Source organism: Canariomyces notabilis, assembly GCF_033297395.1.
Source record: "Canariomyces notabilis strain CBS 508.74 unplaced genomic scaffold N656scaffold_2, whole genome shotgun sequence".
Taxonomy (NCBI): Eukaryota; Fungi; Ascomycota; class Sordariomycetes; order Sordariales; family Chaetomiaceae; genus Canariomyces; species Canariomyces notabilis.
In genome coordinates this window covers 940,666-961,591 of record NW_027041824.1, presented here as the reverse complement: position 1 = coordinate 961,591, position 20,926 = coordinate 940,666, and the positions used below count along the sequence as shown (strand labels likewise).

The following is a 20,926-nucleotide window of genomic DNA, read 5'->3' as shown; positions in this document are numbered from 1 at the left end:
TTACACTGGCGACCCAACACCCGCCTTGATCGTGATCGGGTATCAGGGAGGTCTGAGCTGCCAGCACCGCACAGAGAGTGGGCAGGCCACCCTCTCCTCCCCAGTTGGGTGGCCGCTGCCCGCTGAACCGAGCGAAACGGTCTGCTGCCGAGTTCGTGTAACATTTGGGCATTTCGGTCCCGCTGGTTGAAGGCCGTATTTTGATCTTCTCTTCTTCTTTGGCGATGAGGATGTGGCTATGGGGCAGGTATGAACATCCGACAGATGTGTTAGTGTTGGATGGACGACTACTTTTCCCAGCCCGGCGGTGCTTGGGCTTAATGGGCTTGATTGTATCATCACATATTACATGTGGGGGGTGACGGTTGGTCAAGGTAGCTCGGATCGTTCGCTGCAAAGCAGCACTTACAAAGAACAGAAGCCGGCGGGCCTTTTTATACGCGTCTTACCTCTGCACCCCGATTGGGCCTTTGCAGGACTTAGTCGGGCTGTGATCGGCTGCTGATGTTGGCGTACCCCTCCTGTCTCATGTGTGTGTGCCCCGATGATCAGGGAGCCAGTTTGTTGGTCCTGCTATCTACTATTACCGTCTCTCTTGCCGGGAAAGGAGGCGGGCAAACATGAATGGGCCTATGGTCAACAATGGGGAACGAGCCCGCTCACAGGTTCAGTAAGCACAACATCGCCGAGCAAGCGTTACGATACATATACCAAAGGGTAAGGGCAGGCCAATAGTAATCAAAGGTCCAAGCCTGCCTTAGTCTATGAGCCGCATGTTTTTAGCTTCGAGTCTAGGGCAGTAGATGGTAAAAGGTGCGAGATCGATGTGGGGTGGCCGTCTTAATAGGCCAGGATTCGAGCTTCAGGCTGAGATACACAGTATGTGCTAGAGCCTAGCCCAGTGGCTGGGCGGGACGCATGAACCCAAGGAACAGATGTTTTCTCTCCGACGAACTGGCTCGGACTGGAAAGCTAGTGTACGTGTAGCTTCTCGCTTTTTAAAGCTGCAAGTGACGTGGTTCCGTGGCAGTGCTCCCAAGTACGAAGTTCGCTAGACCATGGACCCTTAGCTTCCCGTAGTACTTCGTACAGCAGAGAGGGCTCTAAATCCGCGGACTTGCGTAATCCATAGCGGATGCTATATCAGATGGCATGTGCTTGAAACTTGATGTTTGCGAGATGGACAGTATTGTTCTAGGATGAAAGGCACGTCTTCTGATGAATCGTCCCTTTTGGATGGTAATTTTGAGTTGCCAAGGGTTTCAGTTCTCTCGTCGCATCCCCAATCCAAGATCCGAAAAGGGGAAAGCTTGCACGGTATCGAGGGTATGGAGGAAGCGAGACCAGGGGTTGTGCGCTTACACACTGAACAGGAAGGACCCCTGCAGCTGCGAGGAACCAGGTCATTGGAAATGACGTTGATCGTCTCTTCCCAATGTCACCGAATCCCCAAGAAGTTTTGGGTTCTCTTTTGTTCCAGCACATCTTCGGCGTCCCTTCGACATCGGGTGAAGAGGAGACTCACAGCAGGCCAGCCTTGTTCATTTGAGTACTGTACACGTACACTTTCTGACTAGGGACTGTCGTGCATGTGCGGCCATTCGCAGCCAGCCGACCCCGGATGGCGTGCAGGACTAAGAGAATCTGGCCATTCAACATCAACGTGGCTGAGGAACCGACGAAAAGAATTAATAGACAGTGCGGCTACTGCGGAAAACGGCAGCCTGCGGAAGACGTGCTTGATTTATTGGCCCAGGCATGCCAGGGTTCATTAAGAGCACCAGATCCTGGTGCTTCTGGTCCGTCAGACCTGGGGGGCGACTTGTGTTGTTGCACTGCCGAATTCCTCGATCCTGTTTTTATACCCTACGTCGCCTTAGGCCCCTGGTGTGAGCTTCTGTCGACAGAGAACGCCATCCTACAACTATGATGAGATTACGGATCTTCAGATCATTGAATGATATTCGCATGTCCCTCCACCGCTGAAGCGCAAGTCTGAAGTTTCCATCCTCAAAGCCCGGCTCGACTCCACAGCCTATACAGCCTGAGACCCGCTGTGTGCGCGTCGCCACACGACTCCCCTCCACTTTGAGGAAGCCAACATCGGCTTTTTGGGACCACGATCATCCCGAGACCGACAATCTGGAAGGTATAAGGCCTGTCGGAAACCGTCTTTCGCGGACGGCCAAAACCGAGACACGCTGCGCCCGATAACATGTCGGGTAAGTCTCCATCACTTCCTGAGCCCGCATTTCCATTGCAGGTCCTACCGTCCCACCTCCAAGGCTGGAAAGAGCAAGTAGACAGCATCGAAATGAAAAGGCGGACGGAAGAAGAGGGTATCATTTGCTCTTGCAAGCCAAAAAATGCGGGCGCGCGGCCTGTCAAACCGTTGCACCCGGAGACGGGAAGCAGCGGTGTCGGTGGCATGGAACGTGGCCTGGCTGGGTTGAAGAGTGATGACAAAATCGCAGACAACACGATGAGGCAGCGGTTATCTCTGCTTGGGCTTGGTCTATTTACCTCCCTCCTACCAATGCTCACATCTAGTGCAGATTCACGGACGACACCCGATATCCATCGAAAACCAGCCTCGGGAGCCCATATCAGCCATAGCTCCCTTGCAACAATAGCTACGGCCAGGACCAGCGAAGACACCAAATCTGACAGTACCTCCTCGTATCTTCACCGCGGTACAGGATCTACTACCCCTCTGTCGTCTGACCAGACTTCCCCATTCTCTGAGACCACGCCCTACGAGTTCCCGAGCCGGGATGAGCTAGGCAAGGTGTCGGCAATGCCCTCGTCTCCCCCCCCTCCGCCACGTCCAACAGTCCTTAGAAAGACCTCCACACCGCCCCGCATACCTGCAGTCACAGCGACGCAAGCCACGCCACGGGCTGGCACGAGATCTCGTGACAGGAGTCCGGCAGCTGAGCGCCCCCCATCGAGGGCCAACAAACCACAGCCCAACCGTCTGCAGCCGCTTCATGGACCTCCAACTCACAATGCCCATGGGCGCAGTGTCTCGGTCCAACAGTCAACAACCCGTGGGGCCTCAGCGGATAGCCCACGAGTGGTATCTAATCCTATTGACAGCCGGCTGCAGTCGATGCAGTCAGGCGAAGGCAACTCCCTTGGCACCGCAGAGAAGAAAAAGGTGAAAAAGAGCTGGTTTCCCGGGGGTCGGTCAAAACACAGCCCGGACGAATTGGCGAAGACGCATGACACTGGGGCCTGGCTTATATCTCCGGATAATCGAGCGGATTACAGCACGGTTCCTTTGCTGAATGGAGACCCTGTATGTTCTCTGCACGGATTTTAACATGGCAGCTGTGCTAACCTCGTATAGGTTCCAGAGTTGTGGAACGAACAAGGGAACGTCTTTGTTTATTTACATCCCAAAGGGAGCGGCCGCGGCCCATCCTTCAAGGTCGCTGACCATGTCTTCAGCACCTCGGTAACCCTGAACGAGTTACTGGTGGCAGAGATGATGGCTGCCGCTCAGTATCTCGGGGTCGAACAGGCCGAAAGACCTGTGATTGAAGGCCACCTGTACCTTCCCAGTGGCAGCAGCGACCTGCAAAGCCTCGTCTCTGCCAGGAATCTATTCGCCTTCCTAACTCACCAGCCTCTCGTGGGTACGAAAGAAACTCCCAGTCTATTTTCCGCCATTCTGCAGCTTTCATCGTTGCTTCGAGAATTCAACTTCAGTAACTACGACGGCAGTTCATTCGGGGAATCAGTTGATGTAGCCTTCGACCAACTCGTGGACCAGTTCGGCCTCGCAGATGTGCGGCACAGTGGGGAGAAGACACTGGAGGCGCTTGTCTTAGCAGAACAAATGAAGTCTTGGAATTTGTACAACGAGGCTTTTGCTCATGCTGTGGGCAAATACGAATCTCTGCTGGACCTGAGATCACCCATCTATCCCAGAATCTCTACCAATACCCGCAAGCGACTGGAGCGCGCCCATCTGGACCTGGTAAACCGCCAGGCCAATGTCAACGCTCGGATCGAGTCATTCGAGTTCCCCTCCCTCTTTGCGGGCATCGCCAGCTCAACCTCGACAGAAGAGTACAGGAATGTGAAGTTCAAAGAATGGAAGAACAACTTTGGCAAAATGAGGAGCTTCGTTCTCAACTACTACAAGGGGCTTTTCGGCAGCTGGCCGCCCAAAGCCAGGAGCAGAAAGAATCACTTCTCTCAGAGCGGCCTAAACCGTCAGTGCCTGAAAATCCTTTATTCGGACCTGTGTGCACTCTATGACCTCTTGGTCGATCGCAAGTCCATTACACCCCGTGTCATCGCCGAGGCCGACGGCCCCTCGGATGATGCCAAAGAGAAGAATGGTGCCGACCCTTCCATATCCGCGCTGCGGAAGATCCTGAGTGAGTTCGAGAAGTCGTCTCCTCCAGTGCTGCCGCCAATCCCATACGATATCCCCAAAATTCCGAGCATGACTGCAATTTACGAAAACTACAACGAGCTGCCGGCGAAGAAGCAGGCCAAGTACAACAAGAGCCTCCAGTCACACGAGCTCCAGCTGATCCTCATAAAGTCCCGCAACATGGACACGGACGCGTTGCAGATGCCGTTTCTGGCCGCCTTCAAGGACTTTGAGCTCCGAGAGGCGAGAGGTGTCCAACCTCAGGACCTAGCCGACCAGCGTATCGGCTTCTGGTTGTTCCTGTACGTCGTCCTCCAATCTCTCCCGATGCTAGTGGTCGACGCTCCGGGGCTCCAATTCACCGAGGGTGTCGAGGACTTTCTCTGCGAAGCACCACAGGGCAACCCCCCGTGGACGGAAGACGCCGGCGAGGTACGCAAGATGTGGTACCAGACCGCCGACCAGAACTTCGTGGAACTATCCGCGGATGTCCTCGTGTTCAGTGTCGAAGGGATCTACACGCGGAGCCACTGCTGGCTGGTTGCCAAGGAGTGGGAAGCAGCTGCCTCTCCCGCTCTAGCTCCGGCCGCCGGTTCCCTACGCCCGTCATCCCCGACTTCTCTGCAGCCCCCGCACACCCTCTTCCCTGAATTGGATCCCTTTGCAACCGGCATCAGCACAAACCACAACCTGAACATCCCCAACCAAGTGGGAAGCGGCGGGGGTCTGTCGGCACCCAACTCCCCGCATCTGCGCCCTCGCAGCGGCTCCCACGACCACCGTGCGCGTCACGCCTTGCGCGCGAGCATGGCCATCGGATTGGAACCCTTGCCTATCCCGGCCGTCGGCGCCGGCGATCGAACTTCGCGTATCGTCAGCGCCGGCTCCGGACTCTTTCCGTCTGCGGGGGGCGGTTATGGGCCTGGCGGTGGCCCGGGGGATATGTACCAGCTTGGTCTAAGGACTAGCCGGTCGGCGGTCAATCTCAACCAATTTGGGGAGTTGGGCCCCCCGGGCGAGGAGGCAGGACAGTTGGGATTCGCACCGAGAAGAAGTGTCTATGGTGGCCTACCACCCCCGGCTGCTCTCGGTGGTGGACACGTCCGGGGTGCTTCTCATGGTGGGGTTGGTGGTGGAGCCGGAGGAGGGAGTACCTTCGACGATATACTCAAGGGGATGGATAATGGGAAGAAGGCAAAAAAGAAGCTTTTCTTCTAATCTTGATTAATTGTGATCTGATCTCATCTGATGTCGGGCCAGGGGTGGTGTGGGTTTTGCTCATGGAGGGATTTGTGGATGTTTTACAGGTGTGGTTGGGCTTCGTTGGCTGTTTACTGGACTAGTTCTGTCCGTCTGTCTGTTTGTCTATCTGGCGTGCCATGTTGTACGGATATTGAAAAGCGATTCGGGGTGTTTTGGCTGTCTGCTGTGCGTTCTTGTATCTCTCTCTTAGATGTTTCTCTTCGCCCGCCCTGACCATATACCATTGGCTGAGGCTTCATGGCATCTTCATGGATGATACCCTAATCTTGAATCGTTTCTATTAATCCGTGATTCGTCCACAATCTTCTCTATTGTATTTGTAGGTATTGTACATACAAGTGCCGTATTAGATGGTTCGAGCAGCTGCGGCAGCGGAACAATTCCGTTGTTTCCGGTCTTGCTGTCAAAACTCTGGACCCTGAATCAGGTCGATGGGTGTTGCTTTGATTACGATATGTATGTACAATACATGCATAGGCCAGCATCTTCCTGGGTTTGGGTTGGATACTAGGTACCCTAGTAGTAACGCAAGGCAGACACAGCAAGCAAGTAAGTACCTTAACACGGGAGATGGGAGGTTGGTTGAGGGCGCGGAACTGTCCTGTGCATATGTGCGTACATAGGTACATACATAGGTACCAATCTAGATTGAAATATGCATACTATTTGGTAGTTCTCGGAGTGCTCCCAGTTGATAGGGAAATGGGTTGGCATGGCGTTAGTTCAATTAGTAACTGGGAAGTCTAACTCTCCTTCAACATTGAATTTTCCATCTGTCTGCAGGTGCCTTTGTCAATGGCCAGTTTCTAGTTTTGACCGGGTTATTTCTAACGAAATGGAAATCTTCGTTTGGTTGCTTTTGCCACTTACCGGTATTATGCCTTGACGTGGTACGCAAGTTGTTGTGCCTCTCAAGGAGTAAGGTATGTACATACCTACCTCAGTTTCTCTGCTGTACGGGTATACGAATGTACTTCACAATGAATTGTACTTTACCAAGGTCTGCAGGGAGTCCACCGTAGGCTCCTGCGGGCATCCCGGATTCTTCAAGAACCAAACCGTCATCACGGATGCGCACTGCAGTCCATGAAAGAATTCCATCTACTCTGGCGTATCGGCCGAGCTTATTTCGCGCCTTAGGTATGATACTGTACCCCAATCAATCGAACCGGGTGCTGTACCGAAACACCTTTGAATTTACGTTTTGCGGGATTGCGCAAACCCGGCGACTCGGCACGGCACTTACATTGAATGACATGCTCAGTCCAGACTCCGAGGTGTGTTTACCATCTCAGGTGTAGCTTCGCGCAACTCGAATAGCATGGCGGGCCTCATTCGACAACGCACCACATCTTGGCCTCGACAGCGGGCGCGCGCCGTCGCGCGGGCGCAAAGCAACAAACGTCTTTCGTTGTCGACCCTCTGCGACTGGCATCCCAATCTCAACCCGCCTCTGTCCTGTCAACAGCATTGTGTCGCAACCCATGTCACTTCCTAAAGTTCCGGCACTCGAACCCACGACACTCCAACGCCCGCGCAATTGTGTGCGCTGCGCGCCTAGCAGCCACAACATGCTCGCTTGGCCGGTTCAGTTGCACCTTGGCCTCAGCAGACGTAGGTAGGTTTTTCGTGCGCAGTGACATATACCTTACCATGCATACAACAGCGCTGCGCTGGGTCCTTTTTGCTTCTGGGCTGGTCTCGAGCACTGGCGTACGACATGCCAGTGCGCAACTCACCATTTTGCCCACACAAACGTGGCCCGCTGCTGATGATGATGGGGAAATGGGGCAGCGGGAGGTTTTCGAGCAGAGGTGCGGTTGCACAACCCAGCTGTTGGACTAAATGTCGTGCTTGGCGAACCTTCCCAACAAGGCTGATTCAGGCTTGACAAGAAACGGATATGTACAATACCGTCGTGCACCGCTCTGGAAGTGTGCGAAGCTGCTGTGGGGGATGGCATTTGGGTTGAACAGACCTTGTTTTGGCAATTCGCACATTTGCGCAGTTTCCTCTGACCTCTCGTGCAAACATAGGGCCTGACGGAGAAGGATATCGTCAGATGAATGGTTTCGAGCAATTGACATCCTGCTTGGTGGCAGATGGAACGTAGACTCCTTCACCATCTCCACAGCTTTTTCCTTTCGATGGTCTGGGAAGATGCCAAAAGGAGAAGAAAGGGAACGCTTCGGCAGTTCACAAGGCGTCTCATCATGTCATTGCCGAATTGGGGAATTGTTCAAGGACAGGGAATCGACTCTACACTTGCGATTCCCATCAACTCTTTAAAACAGATCTCTCCCGGTGGCGTCACCGTGAAAGTGAGAACGCCTTGTCTGCGCAGTGGCGTAGGCAATTGGTGTGGTTTAGACTGAGTGCAGTTCACCACGGCCCCGCCAGTGCTCCCGCGATGCGATCCTGGTTTCCGGAGAGACAAGGTTCTCCCATTGGCTCGATTCTGCCAGGTCCAGAGAGTCATTGACCAATCACACACCCCTGCTACTCCGGTTAGGGAAAGTTGGTGAAGGCTGCCTTTGGTGTAAGAGGAGTGAAGAGGGTGGGAAGGAGGCTCATGGAGGCGCCTTGCGAAGCACAGAAAACTCGACGAGAGGAAGCTTCATCTGCCTAGCCCGAATCTCCCCTTTCCTTCGAGCAGTAGTATACCATCACGGTGTTTCTCGGTTTGCCGGACCTATTGGACTACCTCGGTTGCCTTGACTTGTGCTGGTTCGACCCGGTTCGTGTTGCTTTGTTGTCCCATCTGTCCCGCAAGCCCACACAGGCGTTGGCACCAGAGATAGCAGGCGGCGGACCAACCATGTCATACATGCTAGACCGCCCTGCCCCCAGCATGACCAGCTCGGCTTTTGGGCGCCAGTACGGCGGGTCCCCTGCACCTCCCCGCAGCGTTTCGTCCGGGGTCGGAGACACTACCGGCAGCTCATCTTACACAGATGATGAGTCCGAGTTCTTTGACTTCGATCTGTGGGACAAGAATACCCGCGGCGTAGGAACGGATGCAACCACACCGTCGAGCATCCCTCCGGAAGAGAGCCTCGCGCCTAGTCCCCCGCTTCTGGGCCCGGGAAGTTCCATTGCCACGCCTCCCAGCCACGGAGAGGATGTCCCAATGTTGGATGTTGATTCCCACGAGACCCAACCGCCCCACGTGTGGCCGGGAATCTCGGGCCCTCACCCCCCAAGAGATGGCGCCATTCACTTCGAACAGTCAACCGAGACACAGCGTGGCATGTCTCGACCGCCTAGCAGCCCAAATAGCTCTGATATGCCCTTTCTCGGCCAGTTACAGGCCATCTTGCCTCCAGGCCAGAAGAAAACCCGAACGGTTAGGAACCCAGTGGAGACAAGCCAAGTGCGGAATATCAAGGCTTGTTATTGTTGCAAAATAAGCAAAAGCAAGGTAGACCTTCCCCAAGTCGTTCAGGTTCCGTTGAACTGGTGAGCTGACCGACGCGCCCAGTGTGACACGGCCCTGGTTTGTGAGCAGTGCAACAAAGGACCGTTGCCTGAGCAAGCATGTATCCGCAAAACATTGTGCGAAACACTTGGAAGCGCGTACGGTGTGTTCCCTAAGTGTTGCCTCTCGGGAGGGAGGGAACTAACTTTATGAAGCGCGTTGGAACTGGAATGACGCAGATATATTGTTGCCAGGCCGCGCACAATTCGTCGAGGATCACCCACTTCGCCTCTTGATCTCCTTATCCGACAGTGTCGATGGTCCCTTTCTGGATCTAGTGGCTCACCCCTTCAATCTGCCGAACCAGAAGGATCGGGGCATTCTCCGATGGGGCATCATACGCGATCGGTCGCCTGGCCTAGAGGGGATGATTTGCGAATGGATGAAGTCCCAGATCCTCAATGAGAAAAGCACAGGCTTTGAAGCTCAAATAGATAAGCTCCTATGCTTGTCAGTGTCTCGGCAGGAAGCACTTAGCCAAACAGAGGGACATACTCAGGCCTGGATGACGCTGTTGCGCGAGCTTCTCGAGATGAAATGCATGCTAAAGATTTGGAGTTGCAAGCAACTGTTTTTCGCTCTGAAACGGGGGTCTCCACCAATTCCGTTTGACCCGCGATTGGCGTCAATCCAAGACTCTCTTCGTGTGCTTGCCGCCGAGAAGATATCGGAGCTCGAGCGGACTGTCGTCAAACAGATCCAAGAGAACTTCGTTCTCAAGAAAGACACCGCTAAGGAGCCAGGCGCCTCGCCGACCAAGCGCGCCAGCTTCGACGGCATCAGGTGGCTAGTGTTATGGCAGATGATCCTCATCTACCGCAAGTCGCTGGGATGGATGCTGGAACAACAACAGACAAATGCTGCTCCAATACCGATAGCAGGTCAGTTCACCAGACCCTGAGACGAACCCATCAAACGCTGACCTAGAAAGCAGTGGCGGGAATCGAGAAAAGACACAACTTCCGTGAGACAACTAAGCAGTTGTTGAATGCCATCACAATAACCTACTCGGCGTTCTTCCACAAGAAGAAGGTGCAGAAGCTCAAAGCCGCCGGAACTCACGAGTTCTCAAAAGACCCCGAGACACAGGAAGCCTTTGCACGAGCGTGGCAAGGACTGCCTGAGTTCTGTAAGTCAACAGAGGCCGCCACCACGTGTGAACTCATTCAATACTAACCTTTCTATCAGTTGAGCAAGTGCGGGGGCAGGTCGCGCCCACCGATGAGCTTTTCAAAGCGTACATCGTCGAGAACGAAGCAGACATCTTGACGAAAGGAATCAATACTCGAAAGTGAGAGCGGTGATGGAGCTTATAGCGCCAAGCACTCGCTATTACATTGCCGATGCACGGTGAGATTCACTGTATGCTCGGCCGACTTTGGGATACCGCAGGTGTTATGAGGCGTTTGGGGGTTTAAAAAAAGGGGAGGCATTACCCACACGGGAATATCTGGGTCTGGCGATGAATGGCAGATTGAGTCTCGAAGCCAGCTCGGGCAGCATGGCTATGAATGATGACTTTTGCGTTTTGATTACCGAACGAACTGTTATATATCCGGGGCGTACTGAAGCCGGGCGATAACAATGGTGTTGAACCGAGGAAAGTTGACGATATAGCCCACCAATGTCAGATTGTTGTTCACGGCTAGTGGCTGAGATTATGGCAAGTCGCATGTTGATTCGGGCTTCAGCGGAGGGGGCCAACTGTAACGGTGACGATGACTTTAGGCCCATCATGTTGCTGCTTCCCAAGCTTCTTGAAGAGACCAAGAAGGTTGTCCGGATCCAGCCCCCTTGCAGCACCCTCAGCAATCAAGATCTCCAAAAGGATCTTGACCCTTTTGCCATGTTCAGCGGTAGACCGGAATCTGCGATTCGAGTCAGCATCCCGGCAAGTAAGGTGTTCTTAGTACTCTCCCCTACCTGATATTGTCTTGAATGCTCCGCCGCGTCCTTGGCCATTTCCTTAGAACCATTGCCAATGCTGCAGTTACCGCTCCCGTAAAGTCAGCCCAAAATGTCGCGCCCGGATCTGCTGCTTCCATAATCGCTTTGAGGTTTTGGTGTAGCTGTTGATCAATGAGCGCTAGATTCGCTCCCCATCGTGCGCAGAGCGTAACACCCAATACGGCACGGGCTAGATGCGTCAGTCCGGGTTGGTCAGGGCAGTTAACCGCGTGGTGCAAAGCGGCAGAGGCATTGCAATCAGCATCCTCCCCTAAGCGGTTCCAGATCTGACTAGCGTACATAGCACCAAGCTGTAAGCTGAAGACGGTGACTACCGTGCTCAAATCTAGGTTCGTTGGGAAGGCCGACCGCAGGGTGTCGAGGACGTCTTGAACGCATCCCAACTCGTCGCCGGGGATTGAAGGAGCTGGGAGGCCTGCGAGGGCCACTGAAAAGTCTAGCGGATTGCTCTCTCGAAGCTCTGGAGGCAGCCTCATCATCAAGGCGCCTTCTCGGTTCCCTCCGGCACAAAACGTGACGGAACGGATGGGTGGAATGGCAGCAACGAGCGCGTCAACTACTTCGACTATGGCGGGGAACTGGGCGCGCCGGCGATTCGACATACCGAAAATCTTGCCATCAAACGACGTGTTGACTTTGAGCATGTCATTGGTTCTGCCAAACAGCTTGCCCGAGACGGTGAAGGACGCGACTGACGGAATCGGGTATGGCCGGATCGGGTTGTTGTGCATCAGCATGCTTCCGTAGCCCCTGAATCCTCCTCCACAAAGATAGACATCGATTCCCGAGACTCTACTGCTCCTAGACAACTCATCCTCATGGACCTCGGCGGCGGCTGCGGCAAGAGAAGGGAAGCTGGCACACAGGGTCCGGAAAGCCTCGCTGAGGCCGTTCCGGAGCTGTGATTTCTCGGCAGCTTGTACTTCAGCATTGGAGCTCTCGAGAACTTTGATAAGGCGAGCTGCACCAAAGGGCAGGCTTTGCCCTGCTAGCGCCGCAAGGACCTCATAGCCAGGACTATCCTCCGAAGTGCCAGCCCTGGCAGCGTAGGTGTCCAAGTACGTCATCTGCACACTACCTCCGCCGAGGTCAAGAAAGAGCCCTTTCACGTTGATGAAACCAGAACGGGCTCCCACGGCACCGAAGAGCGTCTCAACCTGCGGCGTGAGGACATGAACGCGTAAGCCCGGGACTGCAGCCTGGATCGCTTCAAGCATCGCGGCAGCATTCTGAGCCCGACGCATTGCCTCCGTGGCAAACACGGTCACCTGATCAGCGGGAACACCGTAGTCGTCAACGGCAATGGCTCTGAAGCGGGCTAGGGTCTGCGAAACCCGTCGTATGGTTTCCTCGGGGAAAAGGAGGGGACCAGAGGAGGTTGCGGATGGCGACGAGCCGCTCAGAGCATCAAACAATGAGATGGCTGCCCGCTCTCGGTATATGCATTTCAGGAGCCGGGTGTTTGGCGGGGAGAGGTCTGAGATGGAGAAGCGGATGCCGTTGCTTGGAGAATCGTCAGACCAGCGGGTTCTCTCTGCGGCCCTTAGGCGGCAGAGGATATGACCCATGGCCATGGCGACAAGAGGCAGGCTTACCTTCCCATGTCAACCAGGGCATAGAGCTGATTGGGACTGTCGGGGTTCCAACGCGACATCTTTTGCTCCAAGTTTTCGATCGTGATGACGTCGACGACGCCCTTCTCCATCTTGGTCGGTTTGAACGTGAAAGGAACTGAGCAGATAATGTCGAGAAAACAGCGCTGTGCTTCGTTACGGGACGTAAAATCGCGGTTTAAAATCGGAGTTGGTTGCTTTCATGCAAGGTACGAGTGGAAGTTCTGTACTTGTGCATCGACTGACAAGGCTGGCCAAGACGAGGAACAGAGGAAGCTCCTAGATGTGGGGAAGGCAGTGGAAAGTGGAGAGGAGTTAACTCATTTTGCCGTTGCACCTGCCTCACGCAGACAGAGAAGGGAGAGAAGAAAAGGATAAAAATAAGAATGGAAAGTGGAAACATCACAGAAGTTTGCGTTTAGGACTTCTTGGGCTTCTGGGGAGTGACGCATATAAGTCTCGCATGTGGTCTGACAATTGCTGCGGCTGTAGGTTTTGCTGTTGGAAACGTGTGAAACCTCGACTGGGCAGAGCTCTGCAATTGTAATTGCTCAAGGAACGCTGTTATCCGGGCATCCCTCAGGGTCCGTGATTAGCCGTGGAGTTGTTAGGCCACTAGCAGACCCAGCGAGCAGGTGAGGTCATCAACAGTTTAACACAAAGGATGTAAATCAGGTAGGTTACCATTTTCCTTGATTGCTAGACTCTTGAATTGATGCCCAGTTTCCAACGGGTTCCGTCGTTGGGTATCTATATCCATACTCGGGCTGCCAGGAATGTCAATAACGGCAACGCTTGACAGCCAGAGCCCGCAGTGCTGCCATTTTCAGATGAAAGCTGTCAAACTGCTCTAGAGCCTCAGACGCGGGGAAATGCGAGAGACTTTTGACAAGCTCATCATCATCAGATCCCAATCAAGCTCGCTTATTACACTCAAGCTACAGTAGCCGAATGCTGGTACATTACATACATACACTAGACCTAGACCAGTGCGGCATTGGGCATCCAGACCGTTAAACGTGATGTTGGTCTCTCCCAGTCGACAGGAGACCACCAGCTTCATGCTGGGCCTGCTACCAATGGAGACGCACCCTTCAGGGGAGACGGGCAGATGCGTCACGCACGCTCATGTACCTATGTATGGAGTACTGTATGTACATACATAAGCTACCTAACGCGGTCTCTCAGGGGAATTCACCCTTTGGATTGCTCTGATGTTGACTCCCTGACGGTCTGGCCTTTCCTGTCTTAGAAAACTCGGTGTAGTTACTTCGTGCGAGGTAAATTGAAACAGGGCTTTTGAAAATTCCTCTCAACTAACTAGGGCCTACATGTTCGTTGTTCCTAGGAGCGGTGTGGTGTTGGAAATCTGTACGTATACCTTCGTAGTGTAGTCCCGTGTAGTAGGTAGTAGTGTACAGGTGCAGCCGTTACTACAGTCTACGGATCTGTATGTAACGTTGGCTAGAACGAGAACGAGAACGAGCAATGGGATCTCGACGTCGTGCTGTGTCCCGGCCACATCCGCAATCGGTGGACACTGGAAGATCCTGTTAAAGCGCACAGACAAAAGCGTGCTTGACGTTCGACCTGGTTTTTCAAGATCTTGGCCGAGCACAGAACCTCATATATATTGGTTTCTGCGACCTTCGTTCCAAATGGGATACTGTAACACATTCAACGAACGCACCAGATTAATCCTAATCATTCAGAAACCCAAAAGACTGCGTTTTTCGGCAACCTGACAATGTGTATGTCCGCCTCGTAACTATGTCTTGGGATGGTGGGAGGTGGCTGTTCTCTGTGATGGGAGGAACCGCTTAAACTCGCGTCTTCGACGCGTCTACAAAACGCGAAAAAACACGCACAGCACCCCTGTTTGATATTGAACCCCTCCCTCACACACCGGGGCTTGGCCTCAAGCGGCATGAACATCTCGATTGACTCGATCCTGTCATTCAAAAACTCTTTTGCGGTCTAATGCGTCTAAAGCAGTGTTTATGGAAAAGTATCAGGCATTTTTCACCATAAAATTCATATCAATCTGGTTGAATTCTGTAGTGATCTCGCTGGTATTACCGTGTTCCGGGACCTGGCGTTTGGAATTCTGACGGAGCGGTTCATCCAGATCGGGCTTCGTGTTCCCACCATTTCTCTTGCAGGCTGCAGGTCTCCGTGTCACGAACATTTACCAGCCTCTCGATTTTCCCCTCGCGCCTTGATCTGGACAAGCAGCAGCCATTCGACCTCATAGCACCGTCCAAGCACCTCTTTTCCTACATACACAAACAAGGGCTTTCGCTCAACAAAAGAAGGATTCACGAATTGCAATTCACTATCGCCCAAGTCTCCCCTGTCTCGGTCCCCACCCCCCACCGCTACAGTACCCTCATCGCATCACCTCACTGGTGACGAGACTGACGACTCCACATTGCCCTTGCCCAAGCTGCTCTCTGGGAACTCTGGGGTTCATTGTCTAGCTGGACCTTCCGTCGCACACAATAGCAGCCGGTGGCTCTATGTAGCGTGCATCAAGCACGGTTGGGCCATTTCGGGCCACAGCTCGCAGACTAGAAGCCCAGTGGCAAGGGATCTCGTCTTGGACTCATTCGACTGGCGCACTCAGGGTTCCAAGAGCAACGCGCCATCACTTCCACTGACCAACCAGCCAAAGTCGGTCGCGATCCTCGACGCGTTGCTGCCAGCCCAATCCACAGCTGCCCTGTCCGACTGGGTGGCCGGAAGCCGGTGAGGCTTCCCAGTTGCTGCTCGCTTATTGTCAGTCAGTCCACGAATTCACAAATCAGCGAATCCACGACAGCTTGCAGCCTGTACCGTCCTTCCTGTTAGGCTTCTGCTGTTGGTACATCTCTAAGGTGTACATATACAAAACCGTCTCAAGCTCCATTCTTTGCCAGACAAAAGCACCTAGGTATCGATCTTCGCCCGCCCAGCCACGGCAGCGAAACCCCCAATTGCTTCCCGGGCCGCTACACTAGGAGACTAGGTGCAGCTGTCGACCTAACTTAGTTGCGGTTAACGTGCGTGGTAAAAAGAGCAAGATTGGGACCCTGGATTTCTGCCAACTCGAATCAAACTGCCAGACTGTCTTCGATAAGGGTTCACTTACAGGGCTCCTGTCGGTTGTATCCACTCGAATTGAACACCACCTGGTTCTGTGGCTGTCGCTCACTGGCTGGTCTGCACCTGGCTCCCGTCAGGTTGTGGTGCTTGCGGCGAGGGGCGGGGGTTCGAATTGGGGGAAAAGGGCCAGGTCGTTGTCCTCTGGGCGATCCAGCCCGCATCCAGCTCCTCGTTCCGCCCACTGTCCCCTCAGATCCCGGGCCTCGCCCACTCACTCTTGCAGCAGCCGACACCGTTACATATTCCCGAAGCACCCCGTCCTCGTAGATTCAGACCCCCCTTCCCCTTTTCCTCTCTTCGCAGTCACTCCTTTGCGACCCAATTGACGGCCGGTCGCGCTCGGCGCAGGCTCTCCCAGGTGCTTCATGATATCAGCACAATAGCACCGTCGACGCGGAGAACGCTGCGCTCACGACCCTATCCGGTCTCTGGAACCTGATTAGACGACCAGTGTTTGATTTTCTCTTTTTCCTCCGTTTTTCGTCTTTCATCACATCACCACCCCTAACGACGATTTCCTTTTTCGATTACGATCTGAAGAGTATCAAAGGGGGCCAGGACTACAACTGTAGCCGATGCTTGTGCCTGGACGTCACTCGCCTGTCAACCCAGCCATCCGATTTAACAAGCACTCACATGAGCACCGACAACCCCTTGAAAGCTCGATAAAAACAAGCTTTCCTCAAGCGATTGACATCGGTGCCATCCTATAATCTGCAGGGTCCGGCTGCGCGTCAAAACTACCTTAGCTCGCTGTCATAGCAATCTGCCCTCACAATCGCATACTGGCTTCGTCGCAGCCCTTTGGTCCTGACCCTGCGGTTTGGAAACAGTGGGATCCGGCTGCCGGACGTGTCGCGACTTTATCGATTTGCTTATCCCTTGCGCAGCGTCTCTCGGTTTCTTTCATGACGCGCAAACATTCCTCATCCAACACAAGATGGATCAACATTCCGGCTCCGCGACCCTTCCGCGGGGTTTCCGGTATTCCGGCTGCGAGGCACCCAAGACGCCCGAGCCCTCTCTTCAGTCTGACGATGCTCGAATCCCTTCCCCCCCAAGGCCGCGCTTGAAGCTAAGACGACGAGTCGTCTCTCAACTGTCTGCGCCAACACAGCAATTTCTAGCCTCAGTTGCTGCCGCCGACGTGCCGATACCAAGCATCGAGGAGCCCGAGATCGTTGCGCACGACTTTGCCATGTCCGGTTCTGAAGCCTTTCCGGGTCGTCACCAAGGCCACGGAGGAGATGTGCATTTGCTCCAGCCTCCCTCGCGACTCTTCTCTCCACCAAAGACACCGGCGCCCGAGCTTCTTCCGTCTCAACCACTAACTCAGTATCCCGATTGGACCGTTAGCACTGCTGTCAGCAGTGCCGAGTCCACGCCAGAACCCGACTACGAGTCCAGCAGGCCATCAACGTCAAGGTCAACGCAGACCAGCGCGTCTTTGTTTAGCCATTTATCAAATTTGTCGGATGATGATCATTGTGAGATCTTCGCCGACGAGCAGAAGAGCACTGATGTTGTCGTCCCAGGCGATAATGTAACGTCTCACCGGCCAATGGACCCCAAAGGAAAAGCGAGGAAAGCGCCATGGACGAAGGCTATGAGCGACCATTTGTGGTCGACTTTTGTGCTGTATCTTCAGGATCCCAAGGTTACTCCCTTCCGAATGGGCAAGTCGTGCATCCCCCCCCATGGCGTGTGTCACCGCGTTGCGCGTGAGGCCAAGCGAAGCTGGAAAGGCTCCAAGGCCCTGGCCAAGGCAGCCAATCCTGTTGAAGACGGGAAGAGCGGTAGTACAACCCCAACGGCCGGCAGCTCGGGCACCTTCATCCAGTGGCCGCACACTTGCGCGGCTACCCGCGCACACCTGCGTGAGCTCTGCAGGTTGAAAGCCAGCACCCCGGGTAACAACCACCGCTTCAAATCCCGAAGCAACACCCCCTTTACCCAATCCGCAGCCCGACACTGGAATAGGCGCTCGACGCCAGCTCGTTCTCCAGGCCCGTTCGCGACACAAGATATGAACGTGTCACTCACCTTGAGCACATCGGAGAGCATGCAACCGAGCGGTCCTTTAGCCCAGCTCGCAGTGTCAGGTTCAGAACCCACTGAGCAAAGCCGTTCACCCATTCCCATACATCAAGACCTCGGCACTGCTGAGGATGAGCTCTCCTTCGCCGAACGACGCCGGCTAGCGTCTCCGTTTGGCGCAAGCAGTTATGGGCCAAGCTCGTCGGGCTCCTTAGCCGCGGTGCTCGGCCTGAGCGATTCCACACCACGCAGGCAATCGCATACTGTCGGACCGCGGCGGACGCTCCAATCACCTGTTCGTCTCAGCAGATCGGGTACACAGAAGCGTCGTCACACCCAGTCTGGTGTTCCCCGCAAGCGTCCTAGTATAGGGTCCGATTTGTGGCTCAAACCCAGCCTCGGCGCAGGACCGGCAGCAGACACAATCTCCACCGAGGAACTCAGCCCCCGCACATCAAATAACAACGACGGCCTATTTACCCCGAGACTCCCAGCAATGCCCGCTCTGACTTCGTCTGCCAGCATGCCAAGCGTTGGAGCGCAGCTTGAGGCGGCCGACTTAGCGCCGCCACCGCCGCGACTAGGCTCCCCGTTTTCCGGCGCCAGCTCCAGCTTCAGCTTCCCCCATCGAGTTCATCGCATGCAGGGCGGAAGTGTCGATTTGGGTGTTCTTGGGCGGCCCTTCGCCACGATCCAGCAGTTCGCAAACGAATCGACGGCGCCGCCGTCACGCCACAACCTCGCTGGCCGCCTGGCCTACATCGACCAACGCCTCAAGGAGCTCCGGCAGCGCGACGCCAATCGCCGCTCCGAGTCTCCCTTGTAAAAACACCGGTGTGCTTTCCCTTCGACTCGCGGTCCTTGCTCTTTTGGGACCTTTTAACTGTCTGACTATCTTTTCATGATACTCTGGGATATCTTCCCACTCTTTTTTTTTTTTTTTTTTTTTTTTTTTTTTTTTTTTTTTTTTTTTTTTTTTTTTTTTTTTTTTTTTTTTTTTTTTTTTCGGGACGGCATAATGCTGTTATGATGTTGACGACGTCCACATGAATGAAGGACCGTTTGGACGGTTGTTTGATGGCACGAAACTCACCTTATGCTGGATGTGGAAGGAAATACCCCGCTGAAGGAGTGAACATATATCAGTTTGGAGCGTGTTCATATCTCGGTGGGAATTTGCTGGTTTTCTACGGCTACTGATTCTTCCCCGCACTTTGTTGCGGGCGGTTGATGGGAGTTGCAAACTTGGTGGTTTTCATTCCCTTGGCCATCCTCTCCTTTTTTTTTCGTTCTTATTTTCCTTTTATCGTTGTTAACATCATGAGGGACGGCTACATGATGAAAAGCTCACGACTGACATAATGATGGGATGAAATGACTTTGCTTTCTCTTTTTCTCTTCTTCGTTTCTTGACACCCTCTTATTTACTTTAGCTCCTTTCCGTACGGGAAGGGGCAGTCGATCATGTTGCTCCTCGGAAAAGAGGCAGCGGACAAGTTCGCCTTTTTTTGGCTCCGGATAGATTGGAGTTGGGCCCGAAGACAAAACGAAAGTCATGCATGACGTTGATGATGAATGCTGATGCGGACTCAAGTACATACATAGCATGCTAGCTACATGTCACGACTTGGCTGCCTACATACCTTACCTAGGTAGCTGTTTATTGATGGATTGATCATCAAGCTATACCTGCCTACATAGTTGTAGAGTCAAATCTAGAGGATAGGTGGAGCATTCTTGGGTTCCAACTTTCAAGAGGCCCTGCAGTTTGCGTGATAAGCGATGTTGGGTCTTGGGCACGTGCGAAGCGGGCATTCGCGTAGCTTCTGCATAGAACATGCAATGTCGGCAGTAGGTCGTTTTGAATGACGGGAGTGCCAGCGCCTGGTGTGCGTTGCCGTTTTTCTTCCTGCATCTCCAGGAGTCCAGGTTCCCCGGGGACAAGAAGTCGGGGGCACTGCGGGACGGCAGTGGGGGTAAGGTAGCTAACGGGACGCCTACACTAGGGGGACTAAGGTAGTTGCGGATCGTCCCTTTATTACACCGGACCCGCCCAATCAGCGTTTAAAATAGCCCGGTAGTTACGGTAATTTTACGTCGAACAACAGTGTTCACCTCACTGCGACAAGATCGCGTGGTCGCGTCTTCATAATCCGCCGTCTCCCACCCAACTCATAGATTTTCCTTTTTTTGTTTTTCACGTTGCCAGATGCCCTCGCCATGGTGAGCTATTTAGGTGGCCACCATGGGCGCACTGCCCTAGCGCATCTGTTTCTTTTATCTTGTCTTTTGCTTGCCGGTCCGACATGGGCGTCGATTGGCGACCGACTGCCTGAGTTTCAAGACTGTGTCGAGGTTCGACATCAAACTCATCCATCCTCCTGCTGCTCACCTAGCCGAGCCGAACTAACAGAGATGATAGATTTGTAAACAAGAAAACTGCGGCGCCGACGCAGCTCACCAAACCCACATCCGTAATACCTTACCCTCCTTTCACCATGCACTGCCGGCACAGAGATGGAGGCCGTAACACTAACCAAATGAATGACCAAGCCCTCCACCGCCGCCTGCTCCTCTGGACCTGCCCGCAGGAATGCGACTACACCTGCCAGCACATCATCACGGCGCAGCGGCAGGCGGCCGACCCGCCGCGGCCCGTGGTGCAGTTCCACGGGAAATGGCCGTTCCGGCGCGTTTTGGGCATGCAGGAGCCGCTCAGCGTGCTCTTCTCGCTGGGGAACCTCGGCGCGCACTACTACGGGCTCCACGCGTGCGTGCTGCCACACATCCCCGCCCGGTACTCGCTGCGGCCCTTTTACGTCTTCCTCGCCCGCCTGGGCATGGCGACGTGGCTGTTCAGCGCCGTTTTTCACACGCGCGACTTCCCCCTGACGGAGCAGCTCGACTACTTCGCCGCGGGCGCCTCGGTGCTCTATGGGTTGTACTACACTGTTGTGCGTGTTTTTCGGCTTGATCTCCGGGATGGTGGTGGTGGTGGTGGTGGTGAGTATGCCGGGGGCGGGGGCGGGGGCG

General features: G+C 54.2%; 6 protein-coding genes across 7 annotated transcripts in view; 5 read left to right on the top strand and 1 right to left on the bottom strand.

Moving 5' to 3' along the window:
• Positions 1-2,536: 2,536 nt before the first annotated feature.
• N656DRAFT_701764 (uncharacterized protein) lies at positions 2,537-5,608 on the top strand (the record flags this gene model as incomplete). Its single annotated transcript, XM_064810971.1, has 2 exons — positions 2,537-3,301; positions 3,353-5,608. The coding sequence occupies 2 exons, from the start codon at positions 2,537-2,539 to the stop codon at positions 5,606-5,608; spliced, it is 3,021 nt and encodes a 1,006-aa protein (XP_064673898.1).
• A 1,203-nt stretch (positions 5,609-6,811) lies between these two features.
• Positions 6,812-7,621, top strand: N656DRAFT_774559 (uncharacterized protein). Its single transcript, XM_064814293.1, has one exon. It carries the CDS (start codon positions 7,307-7,309, stop codon positions 7,496-7,498), a length of 192 nt encoding a protein of 63 aa, XP_064673897.1. The 5' UTR covers positions 6,812-7,306; the 3' UTR covers positions 7,499-7,621.
• A 504-nt stretch (positions 7,622-8,125) lies between these two features.
• N656DRAFT_826197 (uncharacterized protein) lies at positions 8,126-10,774 on the top strand. 2 transcript variants are annotated; one of them, XM_064818472.1, is made up of 5 exons: positions 8,272-9,074; positions 9,135-9,234; positions 9,287-10,012; positions 10,066-10,260; positions 10,320-10,774. In XM_064818472.1, exons 1-5 carry the CDS (start codon positions 8,472-8,474, stop codon positions 10,424-10,426), a joined length of 1,731 nt encoding a protein of 576 aa, XP_064673895.1. In that variant the 5' UTR covers positions 8,272-8,471; the 3' UTR covers positions 10,427-10,774. The 2 variants fall into 2 exon arrangements, with proteins under 2 accessions (XP_064673896.1, XP_064673895.1); XM_064818473.1 differs by lacking the exons at positions 10,066-10,260; positions 10,320-10,774 and having other exon boundaries at positions 8,126-9,074; positions 9,135-9,229; positions 9,287-9,402.
• N656DRAFT_774557 (uncharacterized protein) lies at positions 10,457-13,144 on the bottom strand. Its single transcript, XM_064814292.1, has 3 exons — positions 11,055-13,144; positions 10,572-10,999; positions 10,457-10,507 (listed from the first exon to the last, which is right to left on the bottom strand). The coding sequence occupies exons 1-2, from the start codon at positions 12,671-12,673 to the stop codon at positions 10,819-10,821; spliced, it is 1,800 nt and encodes a 599-aa protein (XP_064673894.1). The 5' UTR covers positions 12,674-13,144; the 3' UTR covers positions 10,457-10,507; positions 10,572-10,818.
• Positions 13,145-16,796: 3,652 nt separating this feature from the next.
• On the top strand, positions 16,797-18,719 carry N656DRAFT_786715 (uncharacterized protein; the record flags this gene model as incomplete). The annotated part of the gene is made up of 1 exon (XM_064816550.1): positions 16,797-18,719. One exon carries the CDS (start codon positions 16,797-16,799, stop codon positions 18,717-18,719), a length of 1,923 nt encoding a protein of 640 aa, XP_064673893.1.
• Positions 18,720-20,391: 1,672 nt separating this feature from the next.
• N656DRAFT_765308 (Per1-like protein) overlaps positions 20,392-20,926 on the top strand; it is a gene marked incomplete at both ends in the record, with an annotated part of 1,040 nt that continues 505 nt past the window's right edge. The window contains one exon of the mRNA XM_064813398.1: positions 20,392-20,896. Coding sequence (XP_064673892.1) covers positions 20,392-20,896 — 505 coding nt within the window. The remainder of the gene's footprint in view (positions 20,897-20,926) is intronic.

Coding starts and splice junctions, on each gene's coding strand:
- N656DRAFT_774559 (XM_064814293.1), top strand. CDS start 7,307: ATGCATACAACAGCGCTGCGCTGGGTCCTTTTTGCTTCTGGGCTGGTC.
- N656DRAFT_826197 (XM_064818472.1), top strand. CDS start 8,472: ATGTCATACATGCTAGACCGCCCTGCCCCCAGCATGACCAGCTCGGCT. Junction 9,075..9,134: donor GCAAAATAAGCAAAAGCAAG/GTAGACCTTCCC, acceptor CGACGCGCCCAG/TGTGACACGGCCCTGGTTTG. Junction 10,261..10,319: donor GCAAGGACTGCCTGAGTTCT/GTAAGTCAACAG, acceptor CCTTTCTATCAG/TTGAGCAAGTGCGGGGGCAG.
- N656DRAFT_774557 (XM_064814292.1), bottom strand. CDS start 12,673: ATGGCCATGGGTCATATCCTCTGCCGCCTAAGGGCCGCAGAGAGAACC. Junction 11,000..11,054: donor AGCATTCAAGACAATATCAG/GTAGGGGAGAGT, acceptor CTCGAATCGCAG/ATTCCGGTCTACCGCTGAAC.